At 44.4% G+C, this 17,856-nt stretch overlaps 2 protein-coding genes across 3 annotated transcripts in view; one reads left to right on the top strand and one right to left on the bottom strand.

Annotated features, from left to right (window-relative positions):
• Positions 1-2,248, top strand: part of ATP11B (ATPase phospholipid transporting 11B (putative)) — a 103,086-nt gene extending 100,838 nt beyond the window's left edge. For both annotated transcript variants that reach the window (XR_014885382.1, XM_085232545.1), the window contains one exon: positions 1-2,248. The gene's annotated coding sequence lies outside the window, so the exon portion shown is untranslated.
• DCUN1D1 (defective in cullin neddylation 1 domain containing 1) lies at positions 699-17,769 on the bottom strand. The gene is made up of 7 exons (XM_085232549.1): positions 17,565-17,769; positions 9,989-10,205; positions 8,713-8,881; positions 8,043-8,173; positions 5,731-5,813; positions 5,405-5,501; positions 699-3,967 (listed from the first exon to the last, which is right to left on the bottom strand). Exons 1-7 carry the CDS (start codon positions 17,565-17,567, stop codon positions 3,888-3,890), a joined length of 780 nt encoding a protein of 259 aa, XP_085088675.1. The 5' UTR covers positions 17,568-17,769; the 3' UTR covers positions 699-3,887.
• Between the last annotated feature and the right edge of the window lie 87 nt (positions 17,770-17,856).

Here is a 17,856-nt window from a genome sequence, read left to right as displayed (position 1 = left end):
ATGAGTCATTGTTTTAATTACGGGTCCGAGGATAAGATGCGTGAGAGCAGTGAGGCTGCCCCCCCTCTATCCCCACCTTCAGTCACAGAGGAGAGCCCCACAGGGCTGCACAGCTACACAAAGACATGGAACCTGAAGGACTGACATGGACAGCTGCATGGACAGATGGAAACAAACAGACAACTGGACAGACAGACAGACTTTACCTTGCCACTCTCCTTTCACATCCCTTTCCTCAGCTTTGGTTTCTTTATCAGCCCACCTGCTCAATATTTTGCCTTCTGCCCTTGAACGCTTTGGGAGAAAGGCTTGACATGTCGTACGCTGAAGACATAGAATTAAGATTAAAAGGGAAACATGAAGTACCAGTTTATTTTACTACCTAAGATGAGAACTGAAATAACTGTAGTGTAAGGTTATTAGAGGAAAAAATAGCTAACAGAACATGAGAAACACCCATTTACAAGTACCTGTTTAAATGTCCACCCATTCTGACTGCAGAACCCAACTCCTTAGCTCTCACCTGTTCTCAATCACTCAGCTAAGTACTGCAAAGCAAAAGCCTCTTTCTGAGCACTAAGATTACAGTTTCATCAACTACTTACTGGGCTGTCTGCTCTTAGAGAGCTGAGAGGACTTAAAACCAAATACAGGCAGCATTTCCATACACAAATAAAATCTACAGAGACGCCCGGCACTGTTATTTGAAACCAAGTGTGAATGACAAAAGTTTATTAAATGCATTCTTAAAAAATTATATTTTTCTTAAATAAGGAGTTCTCTGCAAGGAGTTCGTTGTAAAACAGTTTTGAAGCAATTCATAAGTTACGCATTAACAGGTTGTTCAATAAAAAAAAAGTCACTTTATGGTACTGCAGTCTTTAACCCAACTTAAACAAATGCACTGTGTGTGGTGTCTTCCACTGCATGCTAGGTAATGTTACTGCAGCACAGCTGGGTAAGGGTAGCTCCATTCTGTACCTGTAAACATTCAGCATAAGCAGGAGGCAAGACATTGCATCAGTTCATAGATATTTTCCCCCAGAAAAGACTTAACCACCCTCAAGTGTGTGTTTCATGCAAGGGACAAATATTCCACTCTTATTTGTGGTTAAAAAAACAGTCTAGAAATGTCTTCCAAATAATACACTGAAACAATGCATGAGAAGACTTAGGCATGGCAATTTCATTGGAGCTTTATTGCCTCTGTTGGTAATGCGAGGGATTGTAAGAAGTTACATTTGAACTTACAGAGATACGTAAATGATGGTTTCTTACTGAATATAATCTTGACATGAGTGTTTTATATCAGGGCACTTCTAATTTTGTACATATTTAATGTATAAAAACAGATTATAAAGGAGATGGTTACCTTTTTTTTTTTCTCCTCACATTTGGCAAAATTAAATTGATCCATTAAGGGGAGATGATCAGATTGAGGACATAAGCACTTACGAATTAAAGCAATCCAAGGAAGCAACTGCCTGCATTCTTAAAAAAACAAAACTAAAGGAAAAAAAAACCCACATGGCCATATCTGAGCACTTTTCAGTACAAAATATTCTCTCACCAGGCCTTTTGTCCTTAGAACAACACCCTGTTAAATCAGTGCTTTTTGAAAAACTCTTAAGATGCCATCATAGCACAAATAACCTTTTTCTGCAACATAATTAGTCAAAGTTTTATGTATTTCTTTATAATTACACAGTAATTATAAGCACATAGTACCAAACTGATGACAACACTATTTTGTTGAAAGTATTTGCATTCAAAAGGAATATTCTTTAAAACAGCACGGCATTATGCCACTACCCCACGTCAGACTTCTTTTGAGGGACAAGTCTGTCCTGGGACAAGAACTGCTGGTTCTCATCCCAGACACAGCGTACGAACAAATCAATCTGAAACTGTACCAGAACCCTCAAGACAGAAAACAGCACGCATAGATACCTTGTAGAGCTTTTTCCACACACACCCCCACCCCTAATCTCAAATCCCCATTTATATTTACACAAAATTTAAAAAGGAAATACTGAAAGCAGCAAAACACACATTTTTTGGCATAGCCAATTCCAGTAGCTGGAGAAAGCTTGCAATGTTTCTGTGGAACCGTATTTTGGAAATAAATGCACAGATGGGTTTTCAAAGGGCACTGCTACGAGGGGAGCTAGCCTTGTAGTCAAACCTCACTGAATAGAAACAAACATTTCCAACAATTTTATAGTTGTTTTTTTTTTGGTTTTTTTTTTTTTTCCTTTTTTTCCCCCCCCTTAAATAGTTTTAGCATCCGCATAGAAGTGTTCTGCTGCTTACTGCAAGTACCAGTTACTATTTCAGAAGTCGCTCAGGCCTTACCATGGGACTGTTCAGCACATGGACTCTCACCTCTAACCTTAACGGTAACTACAGGCTTCTGCTTTCCTGGAGCTTTGTATTTTCCACCTTGCTTTTACAGAGCAGAATTGATCTCAAGAGAACATCTCTTCCCCAGCAATAACTCAGCAGTAGATCATGTTTAGCACAACAGCAGCTCATGAGCTCTCTCGTAATGTTAAAAAATAAAGGATTGCATCCGATAACACCTGTCCTGAACAAAAGGAACTTGGTTTAATTAAATGCAGTAAGACAACGAGAAGTAGTGATGAACCAACAAAATAATTTAAGGAAACAAAGCCAGTGTAGTAGTTTATATCTGATCCGTGTCTGTCTGGACATGCTTTACACTTCATTTCTATATTTGGCAACCACAGCAAAATGTCCATTTAAGGAAAGCTCAACAAAATAATTACAAATCGGTGTCACCCATAGCGGCATGAGGATTTAACTTACTTCTCAGAATAATGGTTTACAAAACCAGGTTTCATATCAAACTCACCATCTTCTCATTATAACAGGGCGGTTTGCTTCCTCACACCTCAAGCATCAAACTTCCATGCCTGAATTTGAAACACTGTGTTGTGCAGCAAATGTTAAGACACAAATTCAGCATATTCAAGTTTTAGATTTCCACAGCAATGAGAAAGCTTTTGTGTGACAGAAGCATTTCAGAACTGCAACAAAATCCATTTCCTTAGATGACAACCTAAAGAATATCAGAATCTACCCTTGCACACACAGCTCATCTCTCATAGGCAGACTGTAACACTCAACACAGCTGCTGTAAGTGCACAGGAGTTGCGTCATACTTCAACTGTTCTCAGGGGCAGCTGATGTACAATCAAGTAATGCAGACAGGCACCCAGACAGCCCAGTATCAACAACCTGAAGCTTTGCTGATTCTTTCTGTAACTGTTTTTACCGGACGCTCACACTCACTTAGACGATACCTGCAGTTTTCCAGAAAAGGGAAAAAAAAATTGAATTAAAAAAGCAAAATCTGACCCGGTACACTTAAATATATCACTCTTACAGGAAGTGCTATCCAGACTGTCTTTGCAACTAGCCCCAAGTGTATATTTAAGGATTCTTTTAGAAACTCTTCTGATGTTGAGCTTTATAATTCAGATGCCATACAACAGTTGCCTGATGATGACCAGCGTTGTGCTTTATGCGAAACCAGAAACCTCAAAATCATTATAAAGCTGCTCGGACTCATGGGAGCTGAAACTCGGGCAGTCCAGAAAAAAAAAATAATCATCCATGATGAAATCCACAATGCTGGAATTTTAACGGGCAGCAGTGGTCCAGACTAGAAGAAAAGCCCAAACCACCATTAGAAGGATGAATTATGATATGGTCCATGATGTATCCTTAAAGGTTTGTCTCAACCCTCAGCCACATTGTGAGGATTGATCTTCAGTTCAGTCCAGCCAGCAGAAAATGACTGTGCAATTTTCCATTTCAGGTATTTGTACAGACTATGTACACTCTATAAGGGTCCTTTAGTGCTACACTGTTGTACTTTTTGTCCCAGCAATTTGAGGGCGTGCAAATTCCACAAAGTCATCAATAAGAACTGGCCATGCCCCTAAAAGAAAAAAAAAAAAAAAAAAAAAGAAGGAGGACCAAAGCATAAGAAATCAGTTTAACACAGGTTTTCTTTTAAAGCTTTGGATCTGAAGAATTTATTTACATTCTGGTCTTAAATGGTTTCAAGCAAAAAAATATTATTTGGCTTCCTTGCTTGAAATGTAAATGCTGGTTAAAGATTTCTGCCTTCCTTAGACCCTGCTGATAGAAATCCCCTTCAAGAGTGATAACTGCCTTAATTTTCCTAACCAAAATAAAAGTTCTAGCTTAAAACTGTTCTGTTGTTGGAACCGTAACTCCAGTGTGATAATCCAGGGCAGCAGGAGCTGCTTACAAACCCCTGGGCACTGTATGGGGCAGCCCATGCTGCCACCTGCAGCCAGCACATACAGCTCACCCTGCGATTTTGCAGGAATGAAACGCACACCTGTTAGATCAGCACATGTGGCCATACCCAAAGCCAACAAAATGCACTCCGATGGCCTAGAAAACTGGTATTACACTTACATGGCACTACATTTCCATGGTCCTTATCACGAGGCAGTTAAAATGCGTATCAACATCTAGCATGTTACAGGTAGCGATATCTAAAGAGCTGCCACCACTCCTGTGCACCACAGTCCCATAAAGGTTAAAGTAAAGGTGGGTGCTTGAGCTCCTGCCCTGAAAATATTTTTATCCCAAATAACTACAACATGTTTTTTTGCCTTTAGCTTTCCAAAACCACATTGACTTATGGTTGGCAGCAGCCAGTTTGCTTAATGAAAAGGGAATGAGAGCCGTTCAAAATTATTCTAGTTGTAGAAGTTTGCTCCCCTCTGCTCTGTAAGTACAAGAAGTTCAGTTTCCTCCACTCAATGACTGATCTGCCACCAAGGACTGATGGTAATTAGCAGTTTTTGGCTGCAGATGGATTGAAAGAGGAAAGATCAATACAAAAGTTTACAAGAAACACATGGTGCAGGAATAACTTCTGTGCAGTAACTGCTGTATTGCAGCCAGCTTCACATTATTATGTCTGATCTTCACGCAAACCAAAATAATCAAACTTTGAATGTATTCTAGGCTAAGAAATGCATTATCTACAAGGAAACGCACAGGCCATCCAATCCATTACTTGGCTGAAGATGCCAAAAAATGCACTGGCAAAGAACCCATGTTTTAAAATGGACAGATGAAGGGCTTTCCTCGAGAACAAATTAACATCTAAACTAAGAAGAAAAAATAAACCAAATTTAAGAAAACATCAGCATCTCTTTTTTAAAGCTGCAGTAAACAGATGATAACAACATGCATTAGGGTAGTTCTAACTGGACTTTAGATCAACAGCGATCTTCTAATTCTGCTGCTGTTAGACAGCTGTGTCAAAGCAGACACAGAAATAAGTGTAACATAAGACAGTTAGAAGTTAATGAAAGAAAATGGAAATTTTTACCTTCCTCATCATAGTTTGACATATCATCTGCTATCATTGTACTAAAGTCTAGAAGGAGGTTCCAGGTATCCTTAGGTATTGATCTTTTATGATGCTCCTGTTTTTAGGGATGGAAAATTTACACACACACACAAAAAAAACACCATTAAAAATTTATACACAGAACCTTTTTTTACTCTCCCAGAACACAACTCCCTTGCATGCACTATGAAGTGCAGTACCTGGGATCTGTGCCAAAACAGCCCATTGCATCAACAAGAGAAACACATTTATCTTCTAGGTTTGGAAATTACTGCAGTCCAGTTTTTGTAAAGGTTTAAACTTACCAACAAAAATTTGTTCCACAAGTCTAGAAATTTAAATCTTCCATTAAGTACTAAATTCCAGTAGGCAATGGCCATTTCTAAATCTGTAATATTAAAATATATTACTCTTAGAGATATGCATTGCAATACGTCACCTCAACAGGCATCTCACACTAAGATGAACTGCACAGTCATTAAGGTTCAAAGATGAATCGAATGCAAACACACCCAGGGATCTTCTATGGAAGAGAGCCATAAATGAAATTGCCATACAAATACGTTACAGATTTCAATACTGCCACTCCAACATAGGACTGAAAACTGCCCGTATTCGTATTTAACACATCCAGAACACAAGGCTATTTCAAATGCTTTTTGCACATACCTTAGGGACAACTTAGTGAAATATCTGTCTTAGAAATTAAATAAATGCAGAATTTCATAGTATGAGTGGGTTTGTTTTACTAAATACTAAGATGCATTTTCAGTTTCCTTTCCAGAGCATCACTGTTAGCGATGCTGGCTCTGTAACACGGCCCTATTGAGTGTTCATTTCTGCAGCTGGATTTCTCTTTGAAAAACTGTTTGAGTACTGAAGTCTTAACTGGTGCATTTCTGTCTCCTCTGAAGTTCTCACTGGTTTTGAATCTGTTTCTCACAGCGACTGAGAAAAGCCGATAAGCTTTTCTCAGGAACAGCAACCACGCGCTGCCTAGCGGGCAACTGCACGCTGCTGTCAGTAGTGGGCGCTGTTTGAGCACTGCCAGCGCGCAGCACCCAGGCGCTCACACAGCTTCACCTAAGAGACCCTGCCTGTCTTAGGGCTTTTTGCAGTACGTCTTATCTCCTCTGCCATGAACAGTCCTCTTGTAGGAGAGGAGAGAAGAGGCACGTGAGCAGCCGCACCTCAGGACAAAGAAATAAGCCACAGCACAAACCAGAAGCAAAACAAAAGCCACCCCCTTCTCTCCCAGCTCCCCAACTACTTCACAACCAAACACGCAAACGGGGAGGCGGACCTCAGAGCTAAAAGCAATGGCAAGCAAAACAGAGAATGAACTCTGCATTGCTGGAGGGCAAACAGAAGGTGTCTGGGAGAGCTCCTGAACTGCTAGCATCTTTGATATTAAGAGTTTATGCATTAAAAGTTAATGCATAACCACATTATAAAGCTTCCTGACCAAAGTAATGAATAAAATCTGCAGAGCATTTTCCATCAGCTGCACAGGGTATCATCCCACACTAAAGGCTTCAGCCATGGGGCTCAAGGAGCAGACACAAATTAAGCAGAAGTCCAAACAGTCACTGAATACATTCTACCTGAGAGTGACAGCACACGAGGGCGAGGAATGTCCCCCATTAGCAGAAGATTCGAGTACAAAACCAAACAATTTAGCTTCCAGCTAAAGCAGGCTGGTCAGGGACATCTTTCATTATAGACAAAAACACATTTTCTGCTAAGGAAGAACCTGCTGGGCTCTCTGTACTGTATTTCCTCTCAACATACAACACTTAAGGTAAGAAGTTGACGGCCACAGAGCCCAGAAATACTGGCTATAGCCAACACCTCAGATACACTGCACATACACAGACGTGCATTCCGGTTAGTTAACATTCCTGCTGGAAAGGTAATTTTGTTCCTTTCTTTTTGCAGTCTGGAGGAGACAGATTTGCAGTCTGCTCATTTACTCAGGTCTATGTTGGGTTTTTTCCCCCAAAACAACTTTTACTAAGCAATCTTTCTACTTCCCCTCTTATGAAATGAAAAGCACAATGAGCAGAAGAGCTCTGCTGCCTGGTCAGTTCATCCACTGAATGGAGGAAAGGTGGTAGGGAAGCACCACGCACCGAAGGCACAGCAGCACCAAAGGCACCAAGCCCAGGACGCAGAGATGTACTTGCACTGTGCAAATTCTACTCTACAAAGATATTTGCATGCATTTTGGCAAGAGACTCTGCACAAGTGCATTTATATGGAAATCAGTTTTACAGGTTAAGTTTGCCCTATATGTGAAAACTGAATTACTTTGTTTAGTGCTGCAAATTCTAAATGATGTAATTATGACTTTAATGTGAGATCACACTCCTTTGTGCTTACTGAGAATTTCACATACTCCATGAGAGAATAAACCCTCTCGTATAATTTTGTAGTCTATATTAATTATGCAGATATTTCTATCAGCTCAAAGATCTGACACTGACATCCATCTTTCACATAATGAGCTGCACTTCATCCCAAAGGTGGTTAGCATTCAGCCTTACTGAATCACAGCACTGCTTTCATCAGTCATCCCACATTCCATGCACAAACATTTATGATTAAGAATACATACCTAAACCTTTCTGGCCTGGATTCTTTGCAAAGTTGAAAGTAAACTGATAAAAATCCTTAAATCTTCCCGGCTCTTTTAACTCTTGTTCCATTTTAGGAATCTGAGCTTTTAGTTTTTCTATGCTGTCACATCTGCATTTTAAAAAGCACATTTATTTGTATATTATTCATTTTGCTATAATATAAGAGATACAATGTTAAGAGTCTTTTATAACATCACTGTGGAATACAATTATCAAAACAAAAATCAGGAAGCCTATAACTGATCTGTTATTAGATAATTATTTCATTCCTTTGTTACTTCTTCACACTGCCCACTGCACATACTCATCCACAAGATGTGATAAAGATTATTACATTCCCATAATGCAGAGAAAACTCAGGTATGCTGCACTGCTGGCCAATACCCTTGCTTTACCTATGTAAGTAACTCTGGCAGCTACACCATGCAACCGAGGCAAGGAGCACTCAATGCCCCCTTCCTTTCATTGGTCACTAAGCTGCTAGTGCTCAGACACCAGATGCGTTCCTACAGAGGCAGACAAGTGATGCCAGACTCTGAAAACCCCTGAAGTCAAAGAGGACAATGTGATTCTGAGTGCTTCAGAAGAGGACTGTTCCATCCAGTGTTGGCCCCGGGTCACACTCAGTACCCAACACTGCACACTTACCCTAACTCAGTCATTCCATCCATGAATTCCAGCTTTGAAAATTCACACTGCGTTGCAGCTCGGAACTTCCATGCAATGATAAGTACAGTGATGCTGGCTGGGTCAAGAGCTAGATCATCACAAAACTGCTGTATACCATCTATACCAATTTTATTTTCATCTTGAGGATCTTCAGGATATAGAAATAAGTGTCAGAAAATACAGAGACTTTTGAAAGAGTTCATTTACTCAAGAAGGGTCTAAGAAAAGCAAGCATTTTCAAGGTTGCCAAGATATGCTCTTACAAGCAAACATTTTAAAAACAATGCTAGTTTCTTACTTTCAACGCTTAAGCCTTAACACTTGAGGAAGTTTCAACAATAGAACTTCCCATACAACGAAGCTTATTTGATTTTATTGAGAGACAAAAGCACCACATACATTTGGTTTCTGTCTAACGCAGATGACACTGACTCATCCCAGAAAGAGAACAGCAGTCCTGCCCCCACCAGTGCTCAATCATTGGTGTCTTTGGGAACTATCATAACCAATTCTGCAGCGTCCATTCATAAGCTGTTCTGAAACAATACCAAACCTCCCCATGCTGTACCAAGCATTATGCATCCTCTGGCATCACCAACATGCATGAGATTGGCCATGGTAACCTCCAAGAGGAGAGTCACACTGCCCCATTAAAACTGCAGGTCAGCCACGGACACTGTCCACGAAGGACTCAACATCTGGTCTGGAAGTGAGATGCTCACGTTTCAAGTGCACTAACAAAAACGTACGGATGCAAGCTGACAATGACTTGAGGGAAACAATGTTTGGACTGTGAAAACTGACAGAAAACATAGCAGCAGTCACTTACAGCTCTCCTAAGTGTTCCACTGTTTTGAATTCACCTTAATATTTTTGATGGGATACTATCAGCTGAACACTGTCTGTATAACATCAAAGAAAGACTATTTTCTGCTCTGTTTCTAACTCTGATAAAAGTCAAAAGCTGAGTAAAATTTAAGGTAGAATCTGTCAGTGGTCATTGGTATGCAGCCTCTCTCTTTGTCAGGAGTGAGACCTGAGCAATGTGTGTCCCCAGAAGAAATAAATCCACATTAACTATTACAGGTACTCACTGAATACACAGTTCCAGATGCTATCCTTGTACACATGGGTAGAAATTTAGGGTACATAAAGCAACTTCATATCATCTTTGCAAAGCAGGAACCCACACGTACTTCCCTTCCAACTTACTCACCACGATTAATAATGCACAGTAAGGAAATGAGGTACTCACCTTTGTATCTGTTATATAGTTGTTCTAACTTCTTTCTGTCCAGTGATCCTTTAACGCTCTCTCGTATATAAAGTTCAGGATTTTGGAAGAAGTTGTCTGTTGCAACATCCAGCTTCCAGTCATTCTGGGACAGACAGCTCACTGCTGTCTTTTCACTGGACTGTGTGAAGACCATGAACTGACGCACTTTATCCTTCTGCGATGATTTCAACTTGTTCTAGCAAAAAGAGACAATACAGAAACTAGAAATGTTTTAGCAGAAGAAGAAAACGTTAGTACCATTCATTCACTGCCCATTAGAATTTTGCCCAGCAGTGAGACTGACTTAGATTGAGATTTCATTTCATATGTGACCAGTTTGCTGAGCATCCCGCTACAGTCAGACTGAAGGACGTGCTGGATCAGTAACAGGGCTGCGTTCTTACTGCAGTGTGTACAATAGTACAGAGCACCAAAGCATATTTTTAACAGCATAGATTCAAACTTACCTTTCTTCTAGGTAATTTATATTGGAACACAATTGAGTTTAAGCATTACAGAAACCATACTGGCAAAGAAATGAAAGAAGCTAAACATGGGTGTTGTTCTGCACACCAGGGCACAGCAAACTCCCATCTAGCTGTAAGCAGAGACACATTTCTGTTTCAACCAATTCATATAAATACACACAGTATTTCCAAGAGGGGAGTTACACAAAGCCAAGGGCTGATGGCGAGAAAGCAACCTTGCAGCTCTTGCACTAAATCCAATTTCAGTCCTGAAGTTCATACAATACATTCAAAGCAGAAAGACCCCTAAGGAGCAAGGTTTGACTTCTCAAGCCAGGACTGCACGTCCTACTCTGCACACACACTCCACACACACACAGGACACCTTATGCTCTGTGCAGATTTGTATTTTCCTTTCATTACTGTAATTCCCCAGTGCAAGACTCCTTCTCAGGGGCAAAGGTTAAAAAAAAAAAAAAAAAAGGGGGAAAAACAGCACCCCAGAAGCTATGAACTCTCCTCAACCACAGCAGGAATGCTTCAGGAGAAGAGAGAGCTGGAGCTCAGAGCCATCCGCGCCCAATCACATCACCATTGAAATAAATGAACTCCAGCTTGAGAGCGTAGATGATAAACTCAGAATCAAATGTTTTCTGCCTGATGACAGTGAATAGGAGTGCTGCTATTCACTAGAGTAGTTAAGGCATCAGCTTTAAAGTAGAACTATTGCCAAAAACACCTTTTCTAATAAATAAATGCCCACACAATGTGCTAAAAAGACTAATAGGATCTCCTAAAAAACAAACAAACAAACAAAAACCACAACACAACAAAACACAAGAAATCCATCCCCAAACCAAAGCATCGCTGTGCCTACAACCCTTGTCTGAAGCTCCAGCACGTGTTCTGCACACTGCAACACACCGTCAGATGCACTCCTCGTGACACTGCACCGCTTCTTTCCGTCAGTTTCCCACACGGACTCTGGGCACACACTGCGGCTGAAGCCCAGATCCTCAGGCACAGCTCCGACCTCACGGCACCTCCCAATCCGCAGCTCAAACTGCACGAGCAACACAGTGCTGCTGATGAAGCCCCGCGCCATGACTTTCGGGCACGATGAATGGATCCTTAGTTGCAGTATTTTAAAATGCACTGTAAATTCAGGCAGATGAAAACGAACCACTGAATGCAATCCCAAATGAAGACAGAACCATCTCAAGGCCGCTGCCCGTACCAATTAGCAGCTTCCCCACACGAGCTCCACGCAGCCAGACTGCTGCAGTCCTGCACTACGGGCTTCTTTTCTTTTGGGAAAGCTGATGCCTTTAATCATTAGCTCTCTTCCTTTTTTTCCCCTTGGATATGCAGACATAACTACAGACAGCACCACTTTTCCATACCACGTGCAGAAAGAGCTTTGTTCTGCCCTGCTCCTGCAGGGATAACCACAGCAGAAAGGTTGGAGTGGCTCTGCCAGAGCTCAGCACGGACACCACACCACGAAGGCCAACATGTGAAGGGAGATTGGATCAAACCTGTTCTGCAGTACTGACCGAAACCTATTTATACATAAAGTCTTCCCGTGCCCGGGGTTCCCTAAGTGACAGTAACACCACAGAGCTGTTCTAAAAAGAACACGGAATGAACCAAGCAGCTAACAACACAACAGCACAGCATCTCCTAATATTTTAAGATGCAATAAATCACACTTTGCAGACATGCTCTTTTTCTGGAATAGCTATTTTTACAGGCCAAACAGGCGTTGATTTTTGGTGAAGCCTCCAAGCCCCTGCCATTTGCTGAATGCTTCCCCAGCAACTCACCAGCATGGGAGGACAGGACAGCTCTTGGAAGCCTTCTGCAGGACACCAAGAGATGGAATTACTGCTGAGTTTTTATTATCCCATTACACTTCTTCTTTCATCACCAAAACCCCACACTTTGGGCGGGAACGTGCCTCCAGCCGCCTGCACCTCTCAGGGCTATTTCCAGAAGCTGAGTTCTGACAGTATGACTGCATTAAATGTGCAGGACAGAAGCCACAAGCACCTACAACCCTCGGTCTGGCAGTCATCAGGCAACAAATACCTCACACAGCAGTTGTTCATACTCTAATGCAACGCAATGCACTCAGGATATCTCGACTCTAATGCCAGTTAAAAAGGAAGACATTTTCATTTAACAGATATGTTTCTTGCTGAAAGAAGCAAGCAAAAGCCAACAGAAAACAAACGCCATACATTTCCTATTAAGTCTCACCCCTTGGGGTAAGGGTAGAGGAAGGATTTGGGTTAGCCAGCCTGCCAACACCTCTGTGGTACCACACTGCTTTGTACAGAGAGGATGTCACTGTGACACCAGCTCCCTCCATCCTGGGCAGTACGTTTGCCCACTCCAGGCAAAACCAAATGCTAGCCCTGATCTGCCAGCCCTGATTACACGGTTCCTTTCCTCGTCTCCAGCACTGTTTGCAGACACCTCCGCCGGAGCACACAGCGCTCACCGCCACCTCCTGGATGACAGCACCACATGAGGGCTCCTGGGAAACACCACCAGCCCATCCCACAGCACTGGGCCCGCAGAGCCCTGGGATTCCCGTAAATCGCTCTTCTTGGACTTTGCTCAAAGGCTTTACGTGGCTGCCAGACAAGCAGTGTGCAGCCAGGCTGAGGCGTCCCTGCCCCACACCCCAGAAAGGCATTCAGTCCCCATAAGTAACAAGGCCTGCCTCGTGCTTCGCCCCCAGCCGCTGCTGGCAGTGCCTGCCCCTCACTGCTTCTCCCGAGCTGCAGGAATGTGAGTGATGCGACATCTGCGCCTTTGTTTCAGCCTGGACTCAAAGAAAAGCCTGTTAGGTTCTCATGCATGTGACAGGTAAAAGCCTTGTCTAAAATAGCATCAATCTCCACGAAGCCCAGGCTTCTCCCCTAACTGCATTTCAACCCGAGCACTGTGCTGGGCTGTGGGAAGCACCTGAGCACTTTCAGAGGACACCAGCGATGTCGGCTCAAGCAGTGAACAACTTCAGTCCACACAGAGAAGAACAGTGCACACGAGGCCTTGCAGCCCAGGGCTGTCACTTGTCATGTCCCCGTGCACTAATGGTCAAGGGAATATTCCTCCCTCCTGTGTCTGGATCACAGAATCGCTCCACACTGCGCTAAATCCATCAAAGGGACACCTGGGATGCCTGCAAATAACCTGTTTACTGCCTGCAAATCCATGGCTAAAGATTGCAAGGCAAAACCGTGAGTATTTTAGCTTGTCTGATAAGGAAACAAAGGTTAATTACAACTTATTTCTGCCACAAGTCTATGAACACATTAAATTACACTTTAATCCACCAGCTGCAATGACATACGTATACTACAAAAACACATTAAATCCAAGTTAACAACTCAAACAATTAAAGCAAATAACCACACTTTATTTAACACGCACAAACGTGGCCATCCATTACATTTTACTGTCTACAGCATCTTCCCACAGAAAGGCCACGGAAAGGAGACCAGCAGGAATCTTTAAGCTGCTATCTCCACACTGATGTGGAATCCACTTGCCTGCAGTGGAACAAAAGCAACCAACACGTACAAGGCCATATCAAACCCAAGGGGAAAATCACAAGCAGCACAATTAAGTTGCATTTTACACCCTCTGAATTTCTTTCAGTGGATAAAATAATTGTAGAACTTGCACATGGGCAGAAAGCATTAAACAGAAGAGCAACAGAGAGCTATCCAGAAGCATATAGTAGTGCTTTAAGGTAATTCATGATCACAGAACGATTGGAAGGGACCTCAGAAGATCCCCTCATCCAATTGCCCTGCCAGAGCACAAACACCTGGATGAGGTCACACAGGAACACATCCAGGCAGATTTTGAATGCCTCCAGAGAAGACCTCACAACTCCTCTGGGCAGCCTATCCCAGGGCTTTGTTACTCTCAGATAACGTGAAAGGTAAAGGAAGCACCCCAAATCAGGGCTTTTCCAATGCAATTCCAAAGAAGAAAAAAAAAAAAAGGCACAAAATACAGCTGTCAGCTGTTCAGCATTCTTAACCCCTGACCAGGTTAGCAGCTCTGTTTAGCCACTAGAAGCTACTTTCATACCTTCTATTTGCACTGGTACCACAAAACATGAGTTAAATATCAAGAGCTATGTAATGAATTTCACACCTTGCTCTCAGAGCACTCTGTATTCCCCTGTAATATTTCCATGGCTCTCGTTAGAAGTGAACCTACATCTAAGTTCAAAGGGTTCTCCGGTGAGCTGGGAGAGGAAACGAGCTCATGCACCATCTTGTCTGCTCCTCTGACTGCTCAGTCCTAACACACTGCCAAGAATCCATGAGTTTCACTATAGGAGAACCAAAAGGCAACATTTCATACCAACAAACTGCTATAGACATGAATACACACATAAAAAAGAGCCCCAGCTGAACAGCTCACCAAGTTAGACACTGCATAACAATGTGATGAAGTACAACAACATTACAGGAGACAACGTCAGACGTTTAAAATTCAGTATTACAAGAGCTTTGACTTCCGGTCACCTAAAGTTCATAATGAAAAAAAAAAAGTATGTAACAAATTATGTATTCATCAGCACAGAACTATTCTTCAGAGAGGGCAAATTGGACAGTATAAAAGATACTGTAAACAGACTTAAGGTTAGTATCTGCCTCCAGACAGAGATACAGACACTGATGTGCTTACCTTGTGTATCATACATAGCTCTAAACCCATTCAAACATTCAGAAAAGCAATGTTAGCAGCTCTCCTTAAGGAAGAAGGAGAGCACAACAGGTCAACTTGCTGCTAGCAGCCCTGTCCTGATCTGCAGCATTTTGCTTGTGACCCATGAGCTGAAGCAGTAATAGAAGGAGCCAACTGCCACCAGAGATGGTGCCCAGCTCAAACCAAATGGAGGCAGACTGCTCACAGCCACAGCTGGGGCAGCACACCTGATTGCCACACAGCTGAACACCATTTCTGAAGTTAATGACCAGGCTGCCATAAGGGCTCTCTTCCACCTAGTGGACAAAGACACCAGGATGCCACAAAACAGCTGCCCTGAAAGCAGTGGCTGCAGCACACCAGCAAGGCTCAGAACCAGGAGCACCCGAGAGCTGCCAGGTGAGCAGAAGCCACAAGGAGCCGTGCTGCAGAGGGGGCTGTGTTGGATGAGCAGCCCAGCCCCAGAAACCACACCGAGCCACTGGACAGACAAGCTGGAGCAGCAGTGCACAGTGGTGGTAAACTGGGATGTTACACCTTGTGCTTTTGGGCAAGGTTTCAGATGTCTGGGAAGAAGTCTCCCTGCTTTTTCTCTAGCTACCAAGTGTAGGAGCAGAGCCCTACACCTGGGCACTAGACTTGATCTTACCTCTATTTGCAACTTACAAAAGCTGCTGCCTGTCATTTAGCCCCACTGCAGTTGTGCAGGTCACCTGGCTGGAGTCAGCAAGCACAGCACAGAAAATACCTGTTTGCAATGCCTAACAGCTGTGCTTGGGGCCACAACTATAGTGCTCAGCTACACGCTGTGGAAAAACACCAAACAGACAGAGGATGTCTGATGGCAGGAATACCTGCTGCTGCTTCAAGTAAGCACTTCCAAGGCTACACAGACAGAACTTCTCACTATTTCTCATGAAAATAGGTTCTTTAGCAGAACAGGCCTGTTATTACATTGCCATAATGTTTCTGTAACGTTGCCACTTACAACAGCATTGTTCAATTTCTAACCACATAGCCAACCAAGAATAAATGAATACGCAGCTGGAATCCTGTGCATACATTCTGCATGCCTACACTGGGTATGCCGTCAGCTCTAGGAGATTTTTAGGGGAAAAAGAGTCTTCATGAAAGTAGTGCAACATCACCAGCATAAGTGTTATTTGAGAATTACCACAGGACACCTCTACTCACTGAACTTGAACCAAACTTCAGTTCCAAGTTCCCATTAAAAAAAAAAAATCTAGATAAAACTTCCAATTAGAAGTTATACTGGTAACACAGTAACAAGTTTATTAGAGGTCTATGCACCACACCACTAATTTAAATCCTGGTCAGCCAAGTTTTTATGCCAAGAGAACTCCAACAGCTAGAGGTGTCCTTTTTATTTTTTTTTTTCTAATTTGCTTTTAAAACTGCTAGTCAGGAAAATACAAACTGCAGCATCAGGAGCCCTTGTACCAATAAGTTCCAATAAGTGTGCCCAGAGCTTCTCCCCTCCCTTCCCTAAGACAACGCAGCTCCTATATCTATAAGGAGATAAGATGCAGTGCTCCAGCCATACAGATGCAGCTAAAGCTGTACAACCTCTGTACACAGAAACGGCCTTAAAGCACGGCCATAATGTCTTTTCTTGTGTGCACTGCTCTGCACGCGAGAAGCAATGCGGACCCCCAGACCTTCTTACTTACGGATAGGGAACATCATCATCTATACTTTAAGCAAACAAATAGACAATTTTTGTTCCAATCGCCGCGGTTTCCCTCCAGAGCAGAAGGGACAAAGTCAGTCCGCGCGTGAGCCTGCAGCAAACCCGTGCTATCAGGAGAAAAACAATGCGGAGAAAATGCGGGGTGGGTCGGTGCTCGCTCAGGGCGCTCACACGAGCGGGAGCCGCACAAAGCGGGCAGCCCCAAACTCCGCAACGCGCCCCGGCTCGGCACAGCCGCGCTCCCCCCGCGCCGCCGGCGCTGCGCGCCCCTCGCCGCCCCGCTCCCGGCGCAGCCCCGCTCGCCCCGTCCCCGCCGCCCGCTCCGCTCCCCGCGCCCGGCCCGAGCCGCCGCCCGCCGTTCCCGCGGCCCTCCGCCCGCACAAAGGCGCCGGACCCGGCCCGAATAGCGCGGGCGAGCCGCCCCGGGCCGAGCCGAGGACCGGCGGACCCCGCGGGCCGCCCCCCGGTACCGGCCTCCCGCCTCCCCTCCGCGGCCCCGCCGAGGGCGGCCCGGCCCGGCCCCGCGCGGCTCCCGGGCGGCCGGCCCGCCACGACCAGGCCCCGGCGGCCCCTACCGCTGCGGCGCGGCCGCGGTCCGCCGGCCCCGAGCCGAGAGGCGGGCTCGGAGAACGCTCACCATGGTGAGGGCTGCGCAGGGCTGCTTCCCTCGCCGTTCGGGCGGGCGCTGAGGGCGGCGGCGGCGGTCAACGTCTTCCTCCGGCGGCGGCGGCTCCGGCTCCTCGCGGGCCCTTCCGCCGCCTCGCGCTCATGCGCAGTGCGCCGCATCCCCCGTGCCCGGGGCCGGCGCTGCGGCGGGCGGGAGCGGCCGGGCCGCTTCGGGGGAGGCCGGGACGGGGCGGAGAGCCGAGACGGTCCGGGGAGGGGGTGGGGGGGGCTCCGCAGGCGGCTGAGAGGCGGGAGCCGCCCCG

This window comes from Meleagris gallopavo, chromosome 11, assembly GCF_905368555.1.
Source record: "Meleagris gallopavo chromosome 11, MGAL_WU_HG_1.1, whole genome shotgun sequence".
Classification (NCBI taxonomy): domain Eukaryota; kingdom Metazoa; phylum Chordata; class Aves; order Galliformes; family Phasianidae; genus Meleagris; species Meleagris gallopavo.
This window is presented reverse-complemented; position numbering and strand designations above follow the sequence as displayed.

Bases quoted from the DNA above. Each gene is read 5' to 3' on its own strand.
- DCUN1D1 (XM_085232549.1), bottom strand. The intron at 8,882-9,988 runs GTGAGTACCTCA...TATATCCTGAAG, and splicing joins ACTATATAACAGATACAAAG to ATCCTCAAGATGAAAATAAA. The intron at 8,174-8,712 runs GTAAGTGTGCAG...TTTAAAATGCAG, and splicing joins GATGGAATGACTGAGTTAGG to ATGTGACAGCATAGAAAAAC.